The 20001-nt window shown below is 46.6% G+C and overlaps 1 protein-coding gene across 10 annotated transcripts in view; it reads left to right on the forward strand.

Moving 5' to 3' along the window:
- Window positions 1-2269: 2269 nt before the first annotated feature.
- Window positions 2270-20001, forward strand: part of LOC128136807 (6-phosphofructo-2-kinase/fructose-2,6-bisphosphatase 4) — a 53202-nt gene continuing 35470 nt past the window's right edge. For 2 of the 10 annotated variants that reach the window (XM_052777004.1, XM_052777003.1), the window contains exon 1: window positions 18012-18159. In XM_052777004.1, the coding sequence (XP_052632964.1) occupies window positions 18054-18159 (106 nt within the window). In that variant the 5' untranslated portion in view covers window positions 18012-18053. Of the gene's footprint in view, window positions 2380-3217; window positions 3298-7270; window positions 7386-9783; window positions 9895-13064; window positions 13155-18011; window positions 18160-18266; window positions 18302-19799; window positions 19964-20001 lie in introns of those variants that run through there. The other 8 variants (XM_052777007.1, XM_052777013.1, XM_052777005.1 and 5 more) reach the window with 8 other exon arrangements.

Here is a 20001-nt window from a genome sequence, read left to right on the forward strand (position 1 = left end):
AATGCTCTGCTCCAGAACAGCACCGGTGACGCGGTGGCTGTGTGCACACATCATAGCATCCCCCTTCTTCACGCTGTCAACAGTGGGCAACAAAGCTTGCTAACGCAGAAAAGGTCACAGTTCCGTAAGGTCACTTGCGCTTCTTAAGAAGATAAAGCAAATTAATTATTAATACTTCAGATGAAATCATAGGGAGTTCGTAAGGACTACGTATTGTCCAGAAGGTGGACACAGGCAACTTCCATCTCCATAGAGCCAAACACTTGTACTACAGCACCTCAAGAAGCTGTTCACCTCTCTAAGGGACGCACAAGGACCTGGATCTTTGACGGTTCCCCAAAACAAAGAAGGTTGTTCCTTAGCATTACAGCAACAGTGAAACTTTTTTCCTCCCCTACTCACCCTCAGCTCCTAAAAAATCAGATTTCCAGAGGGGTTTCTGCATGGGTTACCAATCTGTTTTGATACAGCCTCGGACTGGAGGAGTGCTGGGGTTCAGTCTCTCAGCCCGAAGTGACTCAACCCTTGCTCTAAGTCACCGTACACGCACTTTAAGGAAGTGATACCAAGCACCGTACTGACCTAGGCCACCAAATTTCCTCATTACAGGAGGCATCATCATCTGGAGGTAAGCATACAATGCTCCCCATTTACAAAAGAAAACCCCATCCCTTTCTTTCATGCGGCTTAATTTCTGTGATTAACATTTAAGAAACTGTACTTTGTTAACTAAAGTTTTAAAGTATCAGATGATCCCCAGGCAAAGCCAACATAGTTACAATGCTTATGTTACCAGTGGGGGTCTGAAATCTGCTGCCCAAACAGCAAACTTAGATTTGGTATCACTTGGAGAGAGCCTGGAAGCAGAATGAAGATGTGTAGGTAGATGAAAAGACATCCTGCCAAGGTAAAGAAAATTTGCATGTGAATTTTAAGCAAAAACTAAAAAAAAAAACAAAAACCTTAATTCAGTTGCTTATGCCAACCATTTTCATCTCACAGGGAAATTATTCTGATTTTTCACTATTAAGTGGTTTTAGACTGATGCTTCCTTAAGCTTCCTACATCTTCTGTTTGGCCCCTCTTTCATTAGTAAGTGTTCCCCCCCCTGCCAAAACTTGTTTGCCTATCTCTGCAGGCCAAACGCACTGAAGGACAGATAACAACTCTCTCCTGAGCACAGTGCTGCCTCTCCAGCTCCTTACCCCAAGTACAGGACGTGCTTACAGTACAATGAAATAACAACTCCAAAGCTTCTATGCACACCCATTTATTTCATGCCTACCTCAAATGGACAGCCTAATAAAATTACAAAGCTGTTAATGAAGCCAAGCCACAAAAATAATCAGTCCCGACTCAAACAAGGTAACATACATGCTTTAATATCACCACAAGGACAGTATAAGGAACTAGAGAATTGTTAACACCGAGCTTGAGCTCCCAAACTGTCCTTGCAGATCCTGCATGGCAAGGGCAGGGAAAAGCTCCAGCACAAAGCAAGCGGGTGGCTGTGCCCCGAGTGCACTTACAGGCTGTAGTGGCCCAGATTTGCTTCACCTGGGAGCCCCTGGGCTCACTGAAAGGTGGGTCTCAGCCCCGAGGTGTTTCCTTACCTTGCCTGGGGACACTGGAGCGGGGGTGTTGCTGCGTGGAGCCACGAGGTCTGTGCTGGGGTCACCCGTGGCTCCCGTTTGCCCACTCCACGGAGCAGCTGCACAGCTGCTCCTGAGCTTGGCTAAATGCTGCCTGCTGACAAAACACCCTCTTCCCTAGAGACTGGCGATTCCTATCTGCTACCAGGCTGGCCGCGTTCACATCCAGCTCTGCAAAATGGCCACAAGCTGCTCCACCTCCCTCTCCGTTCAATTATTTGAGGTATTTTTGAAGCGATTTGGGTCATTTTAAGAAAAAAAAACCCAAACCACTAAGCCCTGAGTCGAAAGGGACGGCATGGCTGAAGCGCCAGGAGGGAGCTAGCAGCGGCAGGGCCCGCACCGGCAGCTGCTTCACCTCCGCGGCAGCGGGGGCCGGGCCGGGCCGCGGCCGAGCAGAGGTGAGCCTGTTCCGTACGAGCCCGTGCTCGCATCCCTCCCGGAGCTTGCTGCCGGGAGGGAGCGGCGCTGCCTGGCGGGGCGGGGGCTGCCCGGGGCCGGTCTCCTCCGCTCCGCTCCGCCCCGCGCGGGGCGCGCACACCCGCGGGCGGCTCCGCGGGGCTCCGCGGTCAGCACCCGCCGCCTCCGCCGCGCCGAGGGGCTGCCGGCGGGCTCCCCCCGCACCGCCGGGCCGGGCCGGGCCGTCCTCCGCCGGAGCCGTAGGCGCCGCCGCCGATGTGGGGCTGCAGCCGCCGCTGCGGCTGCCCGCAGGGCCGGCCCTGCCGAGGTAGGAGCCCCGCTCGCCTCCCCGCCCGGAGCGGGGGCTGCTCGGCCGTGGCCGGGCACCCGCCGGGGAGCTTCTTCCTTTCCCACCCGTGGCTGTAAAGCTGGGGGTGCCCACGGGGCGGCCCCCCAGCCCCGGAGAGTGCCACGCGTGTCGGGGTGCGTCGGGGCTAAGGCTGGAGGGGGAAAGTCGTGTTTTCTGGGACGCCCCTGCTCTGAATTTTCCCTTCCAGCTTTGCCAAGGAGTAAGGGTGACCGGCACGGCAAAGGCTCGGGAGGTGGGAAAGTGGGGGTCGCGGCTGCTGCTGGCAACAGCCCGAGGCAGAGGAAGGTTTGGGAGATGTGCCGTGGAGGGAGGGAATCGTAGTGTACCAGTGGCAGTTTGCTTTCCGCGTTATTTTTGGAAATTGCTTTGCTGTGAGGGATTTTTTTTTTTTTTTTTTTAAACTGTCTGGGGGAAGGTGCATTTACGTTGCGCTCCTCCAAGCGTTGATGCTTTCCATTGGCCCAGGAAGGCTGTAAAATCAGTGTTTTGGCAAATGCTGATCCAACCGGTTAGGTGTTCTTCCCTATTCCTAATGGCAACGCCACAAAAACACGTAATCTGCATCTCTTTTATCTTGCCCTGTGAGACTTGGCTGCTGGCTGGTTAGAAAGGGCTGGTTCTCCCTGAGGCTTGCGGGGCCTGGCGCGTTCGTTAGGCACTTTGTGTAATTCAGGATGACAGCTGTGACGCAAGCGCACCAAAACTTCTGAACATAGGCTCAGTCTTGGTTATGTTTGGGTGTTTTTCCTCCTTTCCAGGAAAATTGTATTACATAGGCTGGAAGATAAACCTGGCGTCTCCCTGGGCTCTCCTGCAGCCACGGGGCAGGATGGGGAAGCAGAGATGGAGCCAGAAGCAGAGTGGTGGTGTACGCAGGTCTGTTAACGGGACTGGGGAGCCTTGGCCTGGCACCCTGAGCTGCCTGGTGCCATAGAAAATTCGGTGTTGCTGGGTGTAGCGTGGCCATGGCTCCTGCCTGCCGACGCAGAGGATTGCTCTTGTTTACAGCCATCGATTTGCTTCTGTGGGCGTTATAGTAGGCAGCTGCCTACTTCGTCCATGCCCGACTCCAACGCAGGGCATGGAAATGGATTTCAGTAAGGTTGGTGGTTTCCAAACCACCTGCACTAAGGGGGGGGGACCCTGATTCAGTTGTTGAAACGCAGCGATGGGCCACCGCTTACCTGTGGCTGAACTGAAAACCCTTCATTGTTCCTCGGGTCATTTGTGTGATGCTTGTGCCGGCATCTTCAATGAGCGCTGGTTTGTTAGCTGTGCCAGGGGAGCTGCTGAAATGGATACTGTTCTCATCATTCTCAACACCCTGTAGCCTGGCTCAGTGTTGACTTTGTGGTAGGTCCCATTGTGCTCGTGTGGCTCTTCAGAGTGTGGGGAGGAAAAAAAAAAGTTAATGTTGAAGAAACTTGAAGATTCTTTAAGATTTTTAAATCTTTGAAAACATTGATTCTGAATTAAACTTTTTATATTGCTAAGTGTCGAAGAGAAACTACTTAACATGAGGCAAAACCACACTAAACCAAGTACGACTTGGAGTGAGCCCATATAGGGTCAATTGATTTTGTAGTGCTCTGCAGAGAACTGAAGATGGGACTGAATAAATACCGGTTGTGGGACTCTTGGTGCTCGTCCAATATGTTGTGGAGCAGTTTGCAAAGTTTCCAGTAAGTTTGCTTAATATGGCCTTACTCAGTTGTGAGGCACTCCCATAATTATGGCTGCAATTAAAAGCAATAACATCCATTTACATAAGGTGCCAGTCCTTTTAAATCAGCGCATCATCTAATGAGAGCATTTGTGTAGGGATAGTTATGCAGGACGAGGGCCCAAAGCTGAGAGTGTTTTGGGGAGGATTTTGTTTCAGAACTTTTTTGAGGTCATTTGAAGGAAGGGTCTGCTTTGAAATAGGACATTTTGTTATGAAAAAGTACTAAGTTATAAATATAACCCTTGCCAGTAGTAGGATGTTGTTGAATTAAGTGCTTTTAGCACTTTATTTTTTTGTGTATCATCCATCTAATTTAAAAAAATCTGCCTGGTTACACCAGTATTTTTCTCATTTGATTGCGTCAATGTTCCTTTTGCTCTTGTGAGTAAGAGATTTGGTTAAATCCAACTTGTGGATACTAATCTAATTGCTGATGAAGCACTAAGGATTTGTTCTAAATTGCTCACTGAAGCTGCATTGTTTCTTTGGGGCTTAACTTCTGCATGTAAAGTCCACAGATTTTTCTTTGAGATGAATATAAACATTAGACTTTAAATGCTGGAAAACACCATACATTTGGGGAACGTTTCAGCTTTCTTCTGGAGGAAACGTGGACTACTCTCACCTCCTTGCTCTATGTGTTTTGTTCTTTTTTTTTTTTTTTGTGGTGGTGGTGGTGGGTTTTTTTTGTTTATTTTAATTTACTGAATATAGAGTAAGGCTGTGTTCCCCACACCCTGGGTGGGGCAGGTCCCTGGGAAGAGTTGCAAGGCAAATGTAGTAGAAAGGGTAAAAATTCTCACAATACAACTGAGGAAGCACCAGCCATGGGTCTGAGAAGTGCTGGCTTCCTTGTGTCTGCTCTGGTTTTCCCCAGACGCCTTTTTTTCCCATTTTAAGTCAAATAATTAGTCTGTTAACCTTTTGTCACAGGCATAGCACTTGCGGTCTCTGAGTGCATAAGAGGTTGAGTAATTAAATTGTATAAGGGAGTAAAAGAGAATAATGAGCTCCAAACTCACTAGTCTGTCTAGTTGGTCTCCCCAACGGCTAAAATTAAGTAATTTAAGTTGATTCCTGGTTTTACTCAGTTTTTATCAGGTGCTCAAAGTGAGGATATGGGAAAGAGTCCCACGCTGCTTCACACGGGTTGTTATTCTCAGAGGTGGTGGATTTATTTCAGGTACAATTTGGTTGTGCAGAGGGTTAGTTTCAGGGGGAGCACTGGCCTGGCTGACTCTGACAAGATAGCACGCGGGGCCAGATTGGCTAATAACAAGGCTTGTTCTTGGGTGCTTGCCAAAACCTGGCCCTAAATGTTGTAATTGCATGCTAATTATGAATACTAATCGCCAGAGGTACTGAACGTATTACCTGTCCAGTACATTACGAAGTACTGTAGCTGTCGGGTGGTGCTGCGTGCAGTGTGGCTGTTTTAAGTAAAATTACTGTCATGTGGTGGGCCTGTGAATTTGTGTCCATGTAAAGGGAAGAAATACTTGTGTGTTTGTGTAAAATGTGTAAACTTGCCTGTGCCATGGTAGCAGTGCAGTTCTAAGTGCCTTTATAGTTGTGTTTTGATTACGTCAAACAAAGTCATCTCTCATTTGAGAAGCTGGTGAATGGGGGATCTTCTGGATGTTGGCGTCTGCAACGTTTAAGCAATGCACCGGAATTAATCCTGAAGTCTTTAAGCGCGTAGCTGCCATGGTAGGTCCTAAATGCAAACAATGAGTCTCCTAATTGCAACTGACTTTTATCCACGTGATGGGTAAAAGGTATGTTTTGTAATGTTTTATTAATAAAATGGGACAGATTTGTCACGAGTGCCCTTGCGGAAATAACGTGCCTGTTACAGCTTTAAATTTGTATGTGTCGGTATAATTTCAGCACGACTGGTTACTTGGATATCTGAAATGACTGTGTGGCATTAGTTTCCAGATGATTCAGTATGTTACTATCTTGCTTACAGGCCATGCACAAGTAGAAAAAGGTAGGAAAGGGTAGATCAGAATGGGGTTTACAGTTGTTATCTCCCTTTTTCACTCCAAAGTTGACCACCTAACTTGTTCCCGAATGATTATTTTTCCACATGTGAATTTTCTTCTCTTTCTGCATAGCGTCAAGTCTTTGTGTCATGGTTTAGGAGCTGGCTTCATGCATGTAGTGCCTTGGCACCGGGAATAGCTGGGCTGCTGGGAGAGCTGTGCGATCCAGGCTCCCTGGCAGCTGTTCCCTTCTAAACCGCAGTGACAACACGCCCCTGCCGCCACAAATCTGCTGGGGGGCTGGTACGTAGCTCTTCAGTGATACCTAAAAGTGACTTAGACGTGCTATTTCTGCCTTGCTCGGAAAAGCCGCTTGTGGTGTTGCATCTTTTGAAATGGATTCACACGTGAATGATTTCGAGCTTTTTTAAGTTTTGTTTTATGATCATGTATCCCTGGAAATCTAATTGATGTTGTCGGTTAATAAGGAGCAACGTTTGTTGTGCGTGAGAACCCTATGGATATTCTTAAGTGTGGAGCTCTGTAACATTTACCTTCTGCATTAAGAAGGGAAAAAAATAAAAAAGCTTTGTAGTTTTTTTACTGCCAATGTGAAACCGGTTTCCCCAGAACAATGGGGAGATTTCGGGGGTTCGTGACCTCTTGCAATTAAAAAATTTCAGATGGCTTGTGAGAGGCAGACTGATGGGGCGAAGGAAGAGGGGAAAAAAGCAGCAAGGCAGCCCTCGCTGTGGAGGAAACAAGCACTCCTGTTACAGCTGAAGTCATTACTCATTTTTGGTAGGAGATCGATCTAGCTGTTGCTGCTTTTTTTTTTTTTTTTTTTTTTCTGAGAAACACTCTGGGGATTAGAATACAGCAGCTTAAAATTCAAGCAGTTCTGGAAGAGATGTCTCCCATAGATGTCTTGGGGTTGCAGTTGCTTTTTCTTCCCTAAGCTGGGTCAGTTCCAAGGACTTGGGCTCATCTGGTGTCAGTCTCGTGTCTGATGGCACAGGTCAAAGCACTTCGTGTAGCAGGAGCATTGGCAGCGCAGCTCTTCTCTCTTGGTAGCCAGTTTTCACTAAAATGTAGGAGACTAATGTTTTCGAGACCTCTGTCCTGTGCCAAATAAGGTTCAGATCGGTCAATGACTTCAGATGTCCGTGGTGGTGAGGGGGAGACAGAGCAACCCACCGTGCGGTGGCTGGAGCCAGTAAGCCTGGACAACTGGTGTTTCACTGGAGGTGGTGAGTGTGAGGGTTGGCCTGCTTATTGGCTTTTGATTCTTTTTTGTTGTTGTTGTTTTTTTTCCATCTTTATATCCTGTATATGTTTTGCTTTCAATTTATATTTAAATTCTTGAATGTGAATTTACCCATTTTGCTGCCAAAGGCTGCCACATATGCTATATGTGATGGAGAATGGCCTTCTGCACACCTGAATAATTTTTTATAATTTATTTTCTCTAGGGAGACTTGTGCTGAAACAAAGTTATTGTTTGGAGTATAAAGAGAATTTGGGGGGTTTGTTTTAAAAAAATAAATATAGAAGGTTTCTTTGCTAATGTTATGCTGGTGACTCTCACTTGGTAAATGTTTCCCCTTACAAGAGCTTTTATTTCTAGCATTTGTGTTGTTTAGCCTGTCTGCACTCCATAAATTAGATTATTTTGGCTGTTGTAATTTTATTATCCTTATTAAGCTTCCTCATCTACATATTGATCCTGTTACTCTCGGGAAGCTGATAAGCCATCTAGCTGTACTTGCAAAATACACAGAAAATGAGAAATCTGCCCTGGAGGCTATGAAGACTGAGATTAACCAGCGACTTGGATCTCCATATGTCTGGCCTGTATTTTTTTTCCCCTTCAGTGCTAGGTTTTAGACTACATGACAGCATTGGAGTTTACCAAATTAAGATCAGTTTTGCTTTTATGATCAATTCTGTCATCAATAGATTCTGAGACGCTTTGCTCTAGTTTGCTTGTATTTTTATTTGGATGACTATGCTTCTTTTCCATAAAGCTTAAGAATATTTCCAGAGGCAGCTGGCGTCACATATGCTGTGAGGCTTTTTCCTCCTTGTGTCAGTGTCAGTTTTCCTTGCTGGCTTTCCAGAGGGATTTATTCTTTACTTCTGAAAACCTGCTTTCCTGTCTCCGTTGCCTATGGGACATGCATGAAACCAAGTATAACTGTAGGTGCGTGTAGAGGACTTCGGGCCCAGTCACTGCCCCATTAACTCGTTTGATCTTACTTCCATAGCCATGGGCTTTTTCCTTAATGACCTGCTTATCCCATATGGTAATATATGCTGGAGTACTATACTCTGTTGGACCTTTAACTCCTGTTCCCCCCCCCCCTTTTTTTTTTTTTGTTAGTTCTAGCTCTCAGCCAAGCCTAGTCCTCTTACAACGTGAAGTTGTACAACCTCCACCTCAGCCTCTCCCGTGCCGAGTCCGTTTTGGGTGCTTCTGTCTATTTATATGTTATTTATGTCACGGAAACGTTTGAAGACACCCGTTTTGTTCTTGTTCTCCGTGACCTCTCTGCAGTCACTGCTTCTTCTAACGAATTGTTGTTCATTTTTTCATGATACTATTCCCCCCTTCCCCGGCTGATGTTTCGTCGTCCTCCCACAATTTGACCTTGTCTTGCTCATGTCTCCCCGTGCCCTATTTCAGGCGTTCACATGGTTTCAACTTCTATTATGTGCTGATGACTCACAGATGCACTCTACACCCCTGACGGTTTGTCACCCAGTCCAGCGGCTGTCTTCCTCCTCGCCTTTTTCTCTTTGATTTCTCCATCAGTAGTCATTCAATATTTCAAGCCCCAAACCCCGGATGGTGCTTCCAAAGTTCTCTTTATCTCGTCTTTTAAAACGCTGCCACCTGATAGGTAGCTTCATCCCAAAGCCTTCGTGATTTTTTTAATTCATTTGGTTTACTTCATGCATTTGGATCACGTGCAAATTCTGCATGCTCTTTATTGTCAATATATTTCTCCTTTTCCAGCGCATCAGACAACTTAATGCATGTAATAAGTTTTTACAGATGTTTTTCTTTAAAGCAGCTGTCCTGAGAAATTTTGCTTCTGGAGTCAGTTGATAGCGTTTGGTTTTAAAGATGGCGTTAAGTATATTAGTTCTGCTCCGAGAAGGCAGCTGCCCTTGTTTTGCTATTTTTTATATTTAGCAGCCTAGAACTAGCTGTTACAAACAAGTGGGACTCATAGCATCCTAGCTGAATGAAAGGAGAAAGGGTACGTATACATCATAAATGTTAAAATATCTAACGTAAAACTAGCTGTAAGTGAGCATAATTGATAAGCCTTTCAGCCTGGAGAAGGGTTGTCTGTTTTATTTAAAATTGACAATCCTTCCTTTGTGCTCCTTTTAACCATACTCTTGCTCATAACAACAAATCCAAACTTGGAATTGGGAAGGTTTTTCCAAAATGCTTATGTGACTGGAAAGGAACAGAGGGTTTTAAGGTGATAGAGACACTTTCAGACTGCTTAGCAGAGATTGCTTTTATGCAGGTTCAGGAGGCACAAAGACAAACATCCTTGTGGATGCTTTTCCTTCTCTTTCAAATATTACAAATTTACCAAGCCTTGCTTTTCCTGGTTTGTATCACGGATTCCAGGTAACCGATGCGGTGGAGAAGCGGACTTCACTGCTGTATCGCGCTTCCGAGGAAGAGGAGAGTGTATCAGGGTACACCCACCGGCTGTCCAGAGGTTGTGCAAGGCTGTACGTGCTGTTGCTGTAGTAACAACATCAGATACTACCAGAACTATGTGTAGGAATGACTGCCCTTAGTAGGTTTACCATCTTGGAAACTCGGTATTTTCAGTTACTCTCTAGACCCGTGAATGTAAATAGGCAATTTGTGCAAATGCCATGTATTTTAATGTCCTCTTTCTGCACTTCTTAGAAGCGCACACCCCCTCATGTAAATAGTTTGAAGTCCCTGGTATACAGTAAGCTACAAAGGGGTTTTTAACACTGGGTTGTGCTCAGAAAACATAAATAATGGATGCCATCTTTCCTTTATGTTGCATCATAACAGGAAAATTTAAAATGTTGCTTAACGTTGTGATGATGGAAATAGTTTTAAGCAATACCTGGAAGCACCACTTGAGGATCTGGCCTATTTTTCAAGGAGATAATTTCAGTGTTCTCTCGGGTGAAGGTGGGAGGTGGCTCCTTGGTCTGGAGGTGTAAAGAATTAGTGATTTATCCTTCAGATTTCAAGAATACAGCTAATGCAGACCAACCTTAAAATCTATGCCTCAAGTTAGACTTAATACAGGAAACTTCCTTGCTTGAGACCAATGGCCTCTCATTGATAGGTTTTATCTCCAGATGTCTGGTTTCTCCCACATTTTAAATAGAGCGATTATTTCTTCTGAAATGTGATTAACATCTAAACTAACATGTTTATATATTTAGAAATAATAAAAGTACTCTGGCCACACTTTCAGGAGTGGTTTACATAAAGATAATGAAAGAACAGAGTGACAGCGTAGCAAGGTGTATTTTTTTTTTTTTTTAGTTAATTACACTGAGATTCACATACACAGTCTTCTCTCTGGGATTCTCATGCAATCCACGTGTTGGTGGGATGATGTTCTGCTGATAACCTGTATCTCCCCAAATAATCTTAAATTGTCTGATAGGTTTTATATGCATACAGTACAACATGTGGGTTCTGTAGAAAGCTAACTGAGACTTTATTGGTACAATTCTTACAATAAACCCCCTTGTATAGCTAGTGTTTGTTTCCTGATCGTTAGGTCGTCATGGTTTTGAAAACACACAACTGTGCTGGAATCAGGCCACACATGAACACTGCTGAAAGGGATACAATATTGTTTCGCATGTGTGATGAATAACTATCACGATGTTTCAGTAGATGATGAAGAAAATATAATGAATGTAAATGAGCATGCAAATTAGCCCCCTCTTCAGCCAAAGAAGTGTGGTGTGAGGCTCCTGAGTGCCTGAGCCCTGTCAGATCTTCCCTTGTATCAGATGTGTTGGTGATTGTTAGAATAGGTGGGAACTTGTTTTCTCACCAACTTATAGCAACATCTTCTGTTTGGATAAGTGATTTTCCTTACCTATGCTAAGGAATATTATTTTGTTTCAGCTTAAGGAATCTCTCTAGTATCTGTATTTGTACAGCTTTGTGTGGGATCTTGGATGTTGTTTAAATCTATTCCCTAATTAGCACTGAGGAGATTTCTTGTTCTTAGTAGTAGCTCATTCTCATATAGAGCATGATTACGTTTTTGTTTGTTTGGTTTTTTTTTTTCCCCTGAATCTCTTTGGTAGATTGATCTGTAGCCAGGAGGTCTAATATTAAAATGAACTCTTACAAAGTAACTTCTAAAGGTGTGTATTGCTGAGAGCAGATTCTTTTTTAGTTCTGAATCCTTAATGGCTTTGCTTGTCTTTGAGGTAGCAGTATACTTCAAGACAACTGGAAGTTTTTCGCTCTAGGTAGTGATAAGAAATAGAATATGGAGTGGATAGTGCCAGTAATAAACTTATTTGTTGCTCAGAAGAAATGGAGTAAGAGCTAGGGCCATGTATCACGAGGCCTGGTCCTCGTGATTTCTGTTGGTTTGGAATCAAGTCCTAAATGGAAGGATGTGTGAAGATGGTATGGGGAACCTGCTGAACTTGTCATCTGGGATGCTTGAAATTTTTGGGGACTTAGTGGGCTATTTGTAATTTTTTGTTGGCTTGACTCCTGGGATGTTAGACTGTGGGAAAACAAAAAGGATGGTACTTTTGGTTGAGGAGAAAACCATAGGCAGTCTTGAGGAGACGGGAAGTCTTCATTTAAGAAGTTGATGTAACAAAAAGTCCTGAGAAACTGAACTGAGAAGGTATGAATCAATGTATGTCATTTTGCTAATATAGTATGACATCTCTCTTCCTTGATTGCTCATTGTGCTTGCTGAGCTCTTCATGGGAAGGAACTTACTCTATTCTCTGTGGGAAGTTGTGTGAGAAGTTTTTAACTCGTGAGGGATCTCTTCTGCAGGGTGACTGTTCCCAAGGCATTGTCTTTGTCGTCATTCAGAAGCTCAGGAACAGCCGGGGAGAAAGGGAGCCGCCTTCTTGGTTGCTAGTGCAGCTTCCTTTATCTCTCAGTTTCCTTGGCAATTGAAGAGCAAAGTTGAGTTAGTACTTGCCTTACAAAGGTGACAACGTACCTAGCAGACGGGCATTGTGTTTTAGGCAGTTTGTAAAGGACTGTTCTTTCACAGCGAGGAAAAACCTGCAAGGTTTGATTTGTACTTCGGGAATATGGGAATTACTTGGGGGAGGGAGCAGTCTGTCCCCTGCTGAGGTGCTAGTATAATAAGGGATGTGGTCGAACAGGCCAAACATCCCATCTGCTCTACAGTTGTTTTGGTCATTATAGTGGAAACTCAGTGCAGTTCCAAGTTTGGACGCTGTCATTACCTGGAAGCTGCAGCTTTTCACTTACGTAAGAGCACCGCAACAAATGCTTGGTCAAAACAGAAAAAATCAGCACTACAGCCTATAAGGCGTGTGGGGAGAAATCTCTCCCATTCCACCCGAAATCCAGTTTTGAAATGTTGGAGTGTTGTTACTTGCGAACAAAAAGGGTGAAGCATAGTTGTGTGTTTGGTCACCATCTCTTCCAATTGGCTCACAGTGTTGTAACAGCCTTGTATATTAGCTGTTGCTGGCTGTCCTTGGGTGATGCTTCTAGCAGCATAGATTCTGGCCAATGAAGGACTGCCACGAGCCTGCTGAAGGTACACTTGACTTTTTTTTTTTATTGAAAGAGAAAATCAGTTATAAGTTCAACAGGAATTATCCTGTATGCTTTACACAAATACTGTGATGCAGTGTAGCAGGCTGCCAGTTAGCTGGTCAGAGCCATCTAGTGCTTGCGGAATCGGGGAGTGTTGGTTGGATGTCGAAGCTGGATATGTAAGGGATGCGTGTGGCTGAAGACTGTGCTGGTGTGTGTCTGTATTTCTCGAATAACATTCATATGTAATGATCTTTGCAAATTCTGTGTTCCTCTGTGCCTGCTTAAATTGTACTGAAACTAAGCTTGTGTTGTGCTGTGCGGCTGAAGTCTTTTCGAGTAGTTGTAAGCTGGGGGGGCATACAGCCCTCTCTGTATACCTTCTTAAAGGGGGACTAAGGACTCTAACTGTGATCTCTCCTCCTCTCACCACTGCACTATGTAGAAAAAGTAGATACCTGTTTTAAGATAGAATCATTTGAACTAATTCCTGTTTGTTACTTCCAGCTGGAACAGTAATCTGCCAGTTGCAGTAGAGAACATTTGGATTTAGGTTTTTGCCAGCTATTTATTGCCAGTTGTGTGTGTAGAGGTTGGATACTACTGGTTTTCTCAAACTGGCGAGTAAGTAGCTGATAATGCAGGGGTAGAACATTTACCTCATGACATTGTGGAAGAAGAATGGCTTTAGAGAAACGGAACTATTAGGTTAATGGTGAAATATAATCTGTTGGTGTTAAATATCTAGAAAGAAATGGGGATATTTAGTTCTGAGTGTGGACCCCCCCCAATATTTTTTTTTTTCATTTGGTTGAGAGAATAACTTGGCATCAGTAGATAGACTTTTCTTCCCTGTAGCTCCGTAACCTCTGACTCTGCCTTGGGTGCTTAAAAGCCAAGAGCTGGTGCGTTTTACTACTGGCATTCCGTGGAGCTTTGCGATCTCCCGGCAGGGCGTTCACAGCGCGGCTTCCTTGGACGTTTCTGAAACGTAAAAGCGAATGACTTCATTTTTCCCGGGGAAGAGTCTGGGTACGGGCCATCTGCTGCGGCTCGGCGTGCTTACGCGAACTTTCCTCTGGCGGCGCCTGAAGCGTCTGCTGCCCTGGCAGGGGGGTCCCGCCACCACACGCTCCGGTGTCCGTCCGTCCGTCCGTCCGTCCGTGTCCCCCGCCCCGGCGGTGCCGGTGCTGCTGCGCCGTTTGCCGGCGGCGGGGGCCTGTGGCTGCGGCCAGCCGCCAGGGGGCGCCTGCAGCCTGCGCGCCCGCGGAGTGGCCGCGGGCGGTGCCAGGGCGCCGCCTGGCGGGCGCGGGCGGCGCAGGGAGCGGAGGCCGTAGCCCCGGCGCGCTGCTGTCCGCCCGCCCGGGAGGTGAGGGTAACCGTGGGGTTTCCCCACGCGAAGGGAGGCCTTCGGCGGCACCCGGTGACGTGCGCGGGGAAGGAGAATAACCGCCACAGCACCCGGTTGCTGTAGAAATCTCCAGTTTGCGTTGCGTTTTGTAAGTACGCGAGGTAACGGGGCGGTACGCTTCCAGGTGTTGGTCGTTTGTGCCGCTCCGTTTCTTGGAAAGCACAGCTAACATCGCCAACAGCTTTTTTAAATGCCGGCAATAAGAAGGGAGAAAGACGAAGCTTGTGCTTTAGCAGCTTTTTATCTTGAAAGTTTTGCTCCCTGCTCTGCATTTCAGGAACTTCCCAGAAAAAGCTGCTTTGTGTTTTGCTGCAAGAGCAGGAACAGGGTGTTTTTGTCGTCCGGTCAGGGCTGTAAGTGCGGTGCTGAAACATCACACGGGCTTGATCTCAGGGCCTGGCACAGCGCGGGGACTCCTTTGCAGCCATCCTGCTTATACAAACCACACGTCGTGACCTCCGGCTGTGTCTGCGTACCCTTTAGTCATTTACAGATATCTCTAGCTGGATCTTCTGCGCAGCAGAAGGGTTCGTGAGCTGGTTTTTCGTGAGCTGTGTCTGCTGTGCTCGGTGTGGCGAGGGCGTGGGCACCTGGAGGACTGGAAAGTCTTCTTTTCTTATTCCAAGCAGTGAGCTGGTGCTGCCGGAGCGATGGTGGGAGGCAGAGATGTTGGGTGGTTTAGGGATGTTGTGTGGGCTGTCAAGACTATAAAGTGCTGTCTTTACTAGGGGAATGAGATGTGTGAAAGTGACTTGCAGATATCATGGAACTTGTATTATATGGTTACCATATGATACAGCTTATCTACAGATACAAAGTAGGGTTTCTGTTATGATCAAGCAGAAGCCTTGGTTCAATATCCTCTTTTATTTCTCCCTGTCTCAGAAATAATTACCACTTGCTGTGTATAATAAACCGTAAGAGTTTCCTGTCTTGTCAGTCATTTGAAAAGATTAAGTATAACTCTGTTACTTGGCTCAAGCACATTCTGTTTCTGTGCAGCAGTTCATTTTCCAAGACTGCCTTTCCCCTCGATGCTTTGCCTCTGCAGAGAGGTGCTTTTTCAGGTGAGCTTTCAGCTCAGTGTGGCCCTGAGAGCAGAAGCTTTGTGCAAAAGCCTTCCAAGGAGTAAAGGCTTATCCATGGTTTCCCTGTAGCGCAAACGAAGCCAAGTCTCCAGCATTTCACCTGCAGAAATCAGCTCTGCTTCTCAAGTCTTTGTACTAGGACAGTGGTTGATGACAATGTGATTGTGCAGAAGGTGATCTCTATCATTCATTGGGAATCTAATGAGCAATGTTTATTTGTTCTGTCTTTTTCTAGGAACTGAATGTAGTGCCCTTGAAAACCATGTTCTGAAATGAGGCCTCAGGAGTGGCACAGTATTTCTGTATTCACTTTCTCTGTCTTTAAATAGCCCATTAGTGCACTGAGGTTATTAAAAAAAACCCAAACCAATATTAAATAAGTTTGATCAACAACAAAAGTTAGTCATCCATCACACTGAAATATTTATCTCACAAAAGTAAAGGCTAGGAGGCTGGGCAGGTGTCCACGCACACCTCTAATGCCATTACAAACACCTGGACAAAGCCTTATTTAAGTTTTGTGCAGGTGCCACTGGTTTAAATCTGCCTGAGCAAGAGGAGAGTTTACTGATGGTGTGCCTCGTGCTTGGGGGACGAGACTTAGAAATGTGGTAATTCACCCTGCAGACCTTTGAAAAATGCTATTCTTGTATGAACATCAGGTCAGTGTTTTCAGCTGCGAGGCAAGTGTGTGAGTGGAGTTTCCTCGTGTGCTGTGTGGATTTGCAGAAAGGAGTACAAACTGTTTCTAGAGACTGGAAGGGTTTCATACGTTTTCTACTTTATGTAAAACAAGCCTGAGAAGCGTATTTTATAAGTCGGCATTTGTGTACGTCGCTTATTTCTGTTAATGTTACATCTGTTGTGGACTTGCCTGGCTTTACTGGAGGCACTGTTAAGAAAGCTGGAGCATCCTGGTGGTGGCATGCCTCGCTGTGATCGGGTGAGGCGGGTAGGTCCTGATGCTGGACTCTACCCTGAAGTCAGTCATCTGTTCGTGGCAGTGTTTTGTGTGTGCACAGGGGACAGGCTTCTGGGATTAACCTGGAATGCAGATTAAACTGTTTCTGCTCGCAACTCTTTTGGCAACTGTTGGAAGTAAATACGTACTTGATAGAAGAAACTAATAAGCTTTTAAGTGTTCAAAACCTCCCTTTCTCTGCTCCTAGTTTTCTGACCCTTGTACTGTAACTCCTATCACCCTCTGCTCCTCCCCACTAAGGCTATCAACTCAAAACCAGGGGAAAAAAAGCTAGGGTAAAAATATAGTGCAGGCACCTAGAATTGAAAACTGTAATCAGTCTTGAAGAGAAGGAAATCAGCTTTGAAAAGAGGGAAGGGCAGGTCAAGCAAATGTGGTTTTGGAAAAACAGTGCTAACTCTGCTGGGGGTGTCTCGCCAAATGTCTCTGAGAACTGATTTTCTGTTGTTTAGAAAGCTACGTTTTAGCTTGTAATGGAATAGAAAAACTAAAAATGATCCTCAGATGCTCAGAGTCTGACTAGTGTATATATTAAAAAAAAAAAAATGTAATGACCTTCATTTGTATTTAGGCCAGTGTCATAATGTCTGAGTACCTGAGAGTGAGTAACAATGAAAACTCCATATTGCAGTTTACTACCCTATTTTCAGTTTGTTGCATTTATCTTCCGTAAAATATATAGATGTGTGTGTAACAGTGAAATACTGAGCTTTTTTAGGACTTTGCTCAGCCCAGTTGATGAATTGGGTTTCTCTCAGTTGAAAAGCTGATAAAGGTGGTGTGGAAATGCGACAGCTGGATGTTGTATTTAGCCACAGCACTGCTCTTACTGCAGCACAGGATCTTTCACGTGTAACTTGTGAATAGGTTTGGGTCGGGTTTTTTTGTAGCTGGACAAGATGTTAGAAAGCTATTGTTTATGGCTTTCTGAATCGGTATTAATTTAGCCTTCAGGCCAAAATAAGAGTTTAATTGGAAGAACGTATCATTCAACGTGTGACTTCTTGAACCACCTTGTATGCCCCCCGGACGTGCTATTTTTAGGGCTTTAAACAAAGGCCTTTCTGAGGCGGCGCAACGTTCTCCGCAGCTGCACTGCTCTGCCTGCAGAAACCATCCCCTGCTGCTCGGTGCACGCCACCGGCTGCACCCCGACCCCCTTGTCGTTGTCGCCTGCGGGAATAGCCCTGCTTTCCTACCCCCTTCTTCCTCCTACTGCCGCCCGGGGCCGCTGACTGCCCCGCTCGGGTTGCCGTGAAGACCCCCACGCGAACAATAAACTGCGCCACACGGCCTCAGCCCGCCCGGCCGCTGCCCCCTCAGGGCCGGGGGACGAGGCGGGGGCTGCGCGAAGCCCTCTCCCGTCAGGGAGCAGGGGCGCCGCCGGGGCCCAGCACCGCCCCGGGCCTCGGTCCTCCCGCCGCGGGGCAGAAACCCGGGCCGAGACCTGCCCCGCCGAGGGCCTCGGTCGGGCCGCGGAGGGGTCCTACGGGCGGGGCGGCTGCTTCCCGCGCCCGGCCTCGCCTCAGGGGGCGGCCTCGGCCTCGCCCCCGCCCCCGCCGAGCTGAGAGGCGGCGCCGCGCCGCCCCGCCCGCCGCCACTGCAGTGGGAGCCGGGAGGCGGGCGAGGATGGCGGCGGCGTCGCCGGCGCGGGAGCTCACGCAGAACCCGCTGCAGAAGACGTGGGAGCCCTACGACAACGGGCTGCCGGCGGGGCACAGCGCCCAGCGCGGCGGTGAGCGGGACGGCGGCGGAGCGGGGGGGGGGGGGGGGGGGGGTGTCTGCCAGGGCCGCGCTGTCGGAGCCCCGGCGGGCGGCAGCTGTCAGCGGGACCCCCGGGCGGCCGCTCCTCCTCCTCCTCGGCTGGGCCGCAGCGGGTGAGCCGGGCCCCGCGGAGCCCCTCCCGGGGACGATTCGGCCTGTCCGGGGTGGAGGTGCGAGGAAAGCCCTTTGCCTGGGCTTTAACGCGCCTCTTGCCGCGCTTCTGGTGCGAAAGGCTCGTGTAATGGTTCCCCCGGGCCGGGGGCGGTGGGTCTGCTGGGTGAGGCGGTCGCCGTCCCCCGCGGAGGATGGCCTGAAACGCCGGGGAAGGCAGAAAACCCCGAAGCTGCTGGATCTGTGCCCAACGGAAGGCGACAAAGCTTGGCTGGGAAGACTATCTTTTCTAGTTGATTTTGCTAGCGGGTTTTTTGTTTTGGGGTTTTTTTTTTTCCCCCCTTTTTTTAACGCACTGGTTCCAAGGAGCTTTTATATTCAGTATATTCTCGTTGAAGCGAAGCCTAAAAATGTCACTGTAGTTTTGGGGTTTTTTTCTTTTAAGGCCAGTGGTGTATCAGGCCATCTGTTGTATGAGTTAATGGTTTTCCTTATTTTGAGGTGCAGCCAACCAAGTCATCAGCCTCTAAAGACTTTGGCTGTGGCGTTTGTAAACCATAGTTTATTAACAAACTTTGCCTCGCGGTTTTTTTTTCCCCTCTTTCTTTCTTTTTCTTTTTTTTTGTTTTCTTACTTAAATAACTGAGGTCCAGTACGCGGCAGTTTTGCAGACAAAAGGGGCTTTGTCGTGTGGAATTGTTTTTTATTTGTCATGCAAAGAGGCTGCTCTGACAGAAAGAGCTGAGGGCTCTGCTGCTATGGCAGGCGTCCATGGGCTGCTGCCTCTTGGCTCTGGACTTGCTTTGGTCCAGGCCTTGCTAAAAAAAAGCCCAGACTTTCTTGGTTTCTGCTAGGCAAGCAGGTGGCATGTGCTTCTGTGTGAACTGAATTATTCCAGCATCTGAAAAGTAGTAGGTGTTAAGAGGAGATGAATGCTGAAATAGGAAGAGGGCTGGAAAGTGTGTATAATTGTTTTCGTAAACATGCTAAGGAGAATGCTTCATTTTGGCCTTAACATGGCATCTCTTTTCTAAATAAAATAACATTTGTTACAGCTTTGACACAAGACACTGTTTTACAAGAGAAAGAAAAAAAAAAAGAGCAAAATTGCATATTGGTCACATGTAATCTGGTGACGTACGGAGCCTTCTTGACAGAATTATTTAGCTTCTCTTGACTATAAACTAACTTTAAAAAAATTATTTCACGTACACTTTTTTTTTTGTAGGATTCTATAATTATTGATGTCCAAGACCCCTTATAATTGAAAAACCTCTCTGCTAGAAAAACAGATTTGGAAATATTTTTTTTTAAATCCTTTTGCACGCATTTGCTCTTGCAGCTTTACCTATAATACGTCTATGGTCATTTGTGATACATCAGAATTACAGGCAGCCTAGAAAGGAGCAGAGCTTACTCTTCCTTGATAAAGCCATCTATCTTGTTTCAGCAAACTGAGAACGTTTTGTAATTTTTCCTGTGCAAGGGTGCAGCAGAGTGCTTTGTCCTCAGATTTCCATGTATCATGCATCGCTCCGTGTTCTGAAGAGGCAGTGTGACCTGTGGGCCCTTTAGCCATGCTGTGGCAGCTCAGGATGGACTGCCCAGACTGGGTGATGTGGGGCAGTGTTGAGTTGACCAGTTCCAGTTCTCTGCTGCTGCAGGTAACTGTGTTAAACGTTACTGTTCAAAAAATACAAGC

This window comes from Harpia harpyja, chromosome Z, assembly GCF_026419915.1.
Source record: "Harpia harpyja isolate bHarHar1 chromosome Z, bHarHar1 primary haplotype, whole genome shotgun sequence".
In the NCBI taxonomy this organism is placed as follows: Eukaryota; Metazoa; Chordata; class Aves; order Accipitriformes; family Accipitridae; genus Harpia; species Harpia harpyja.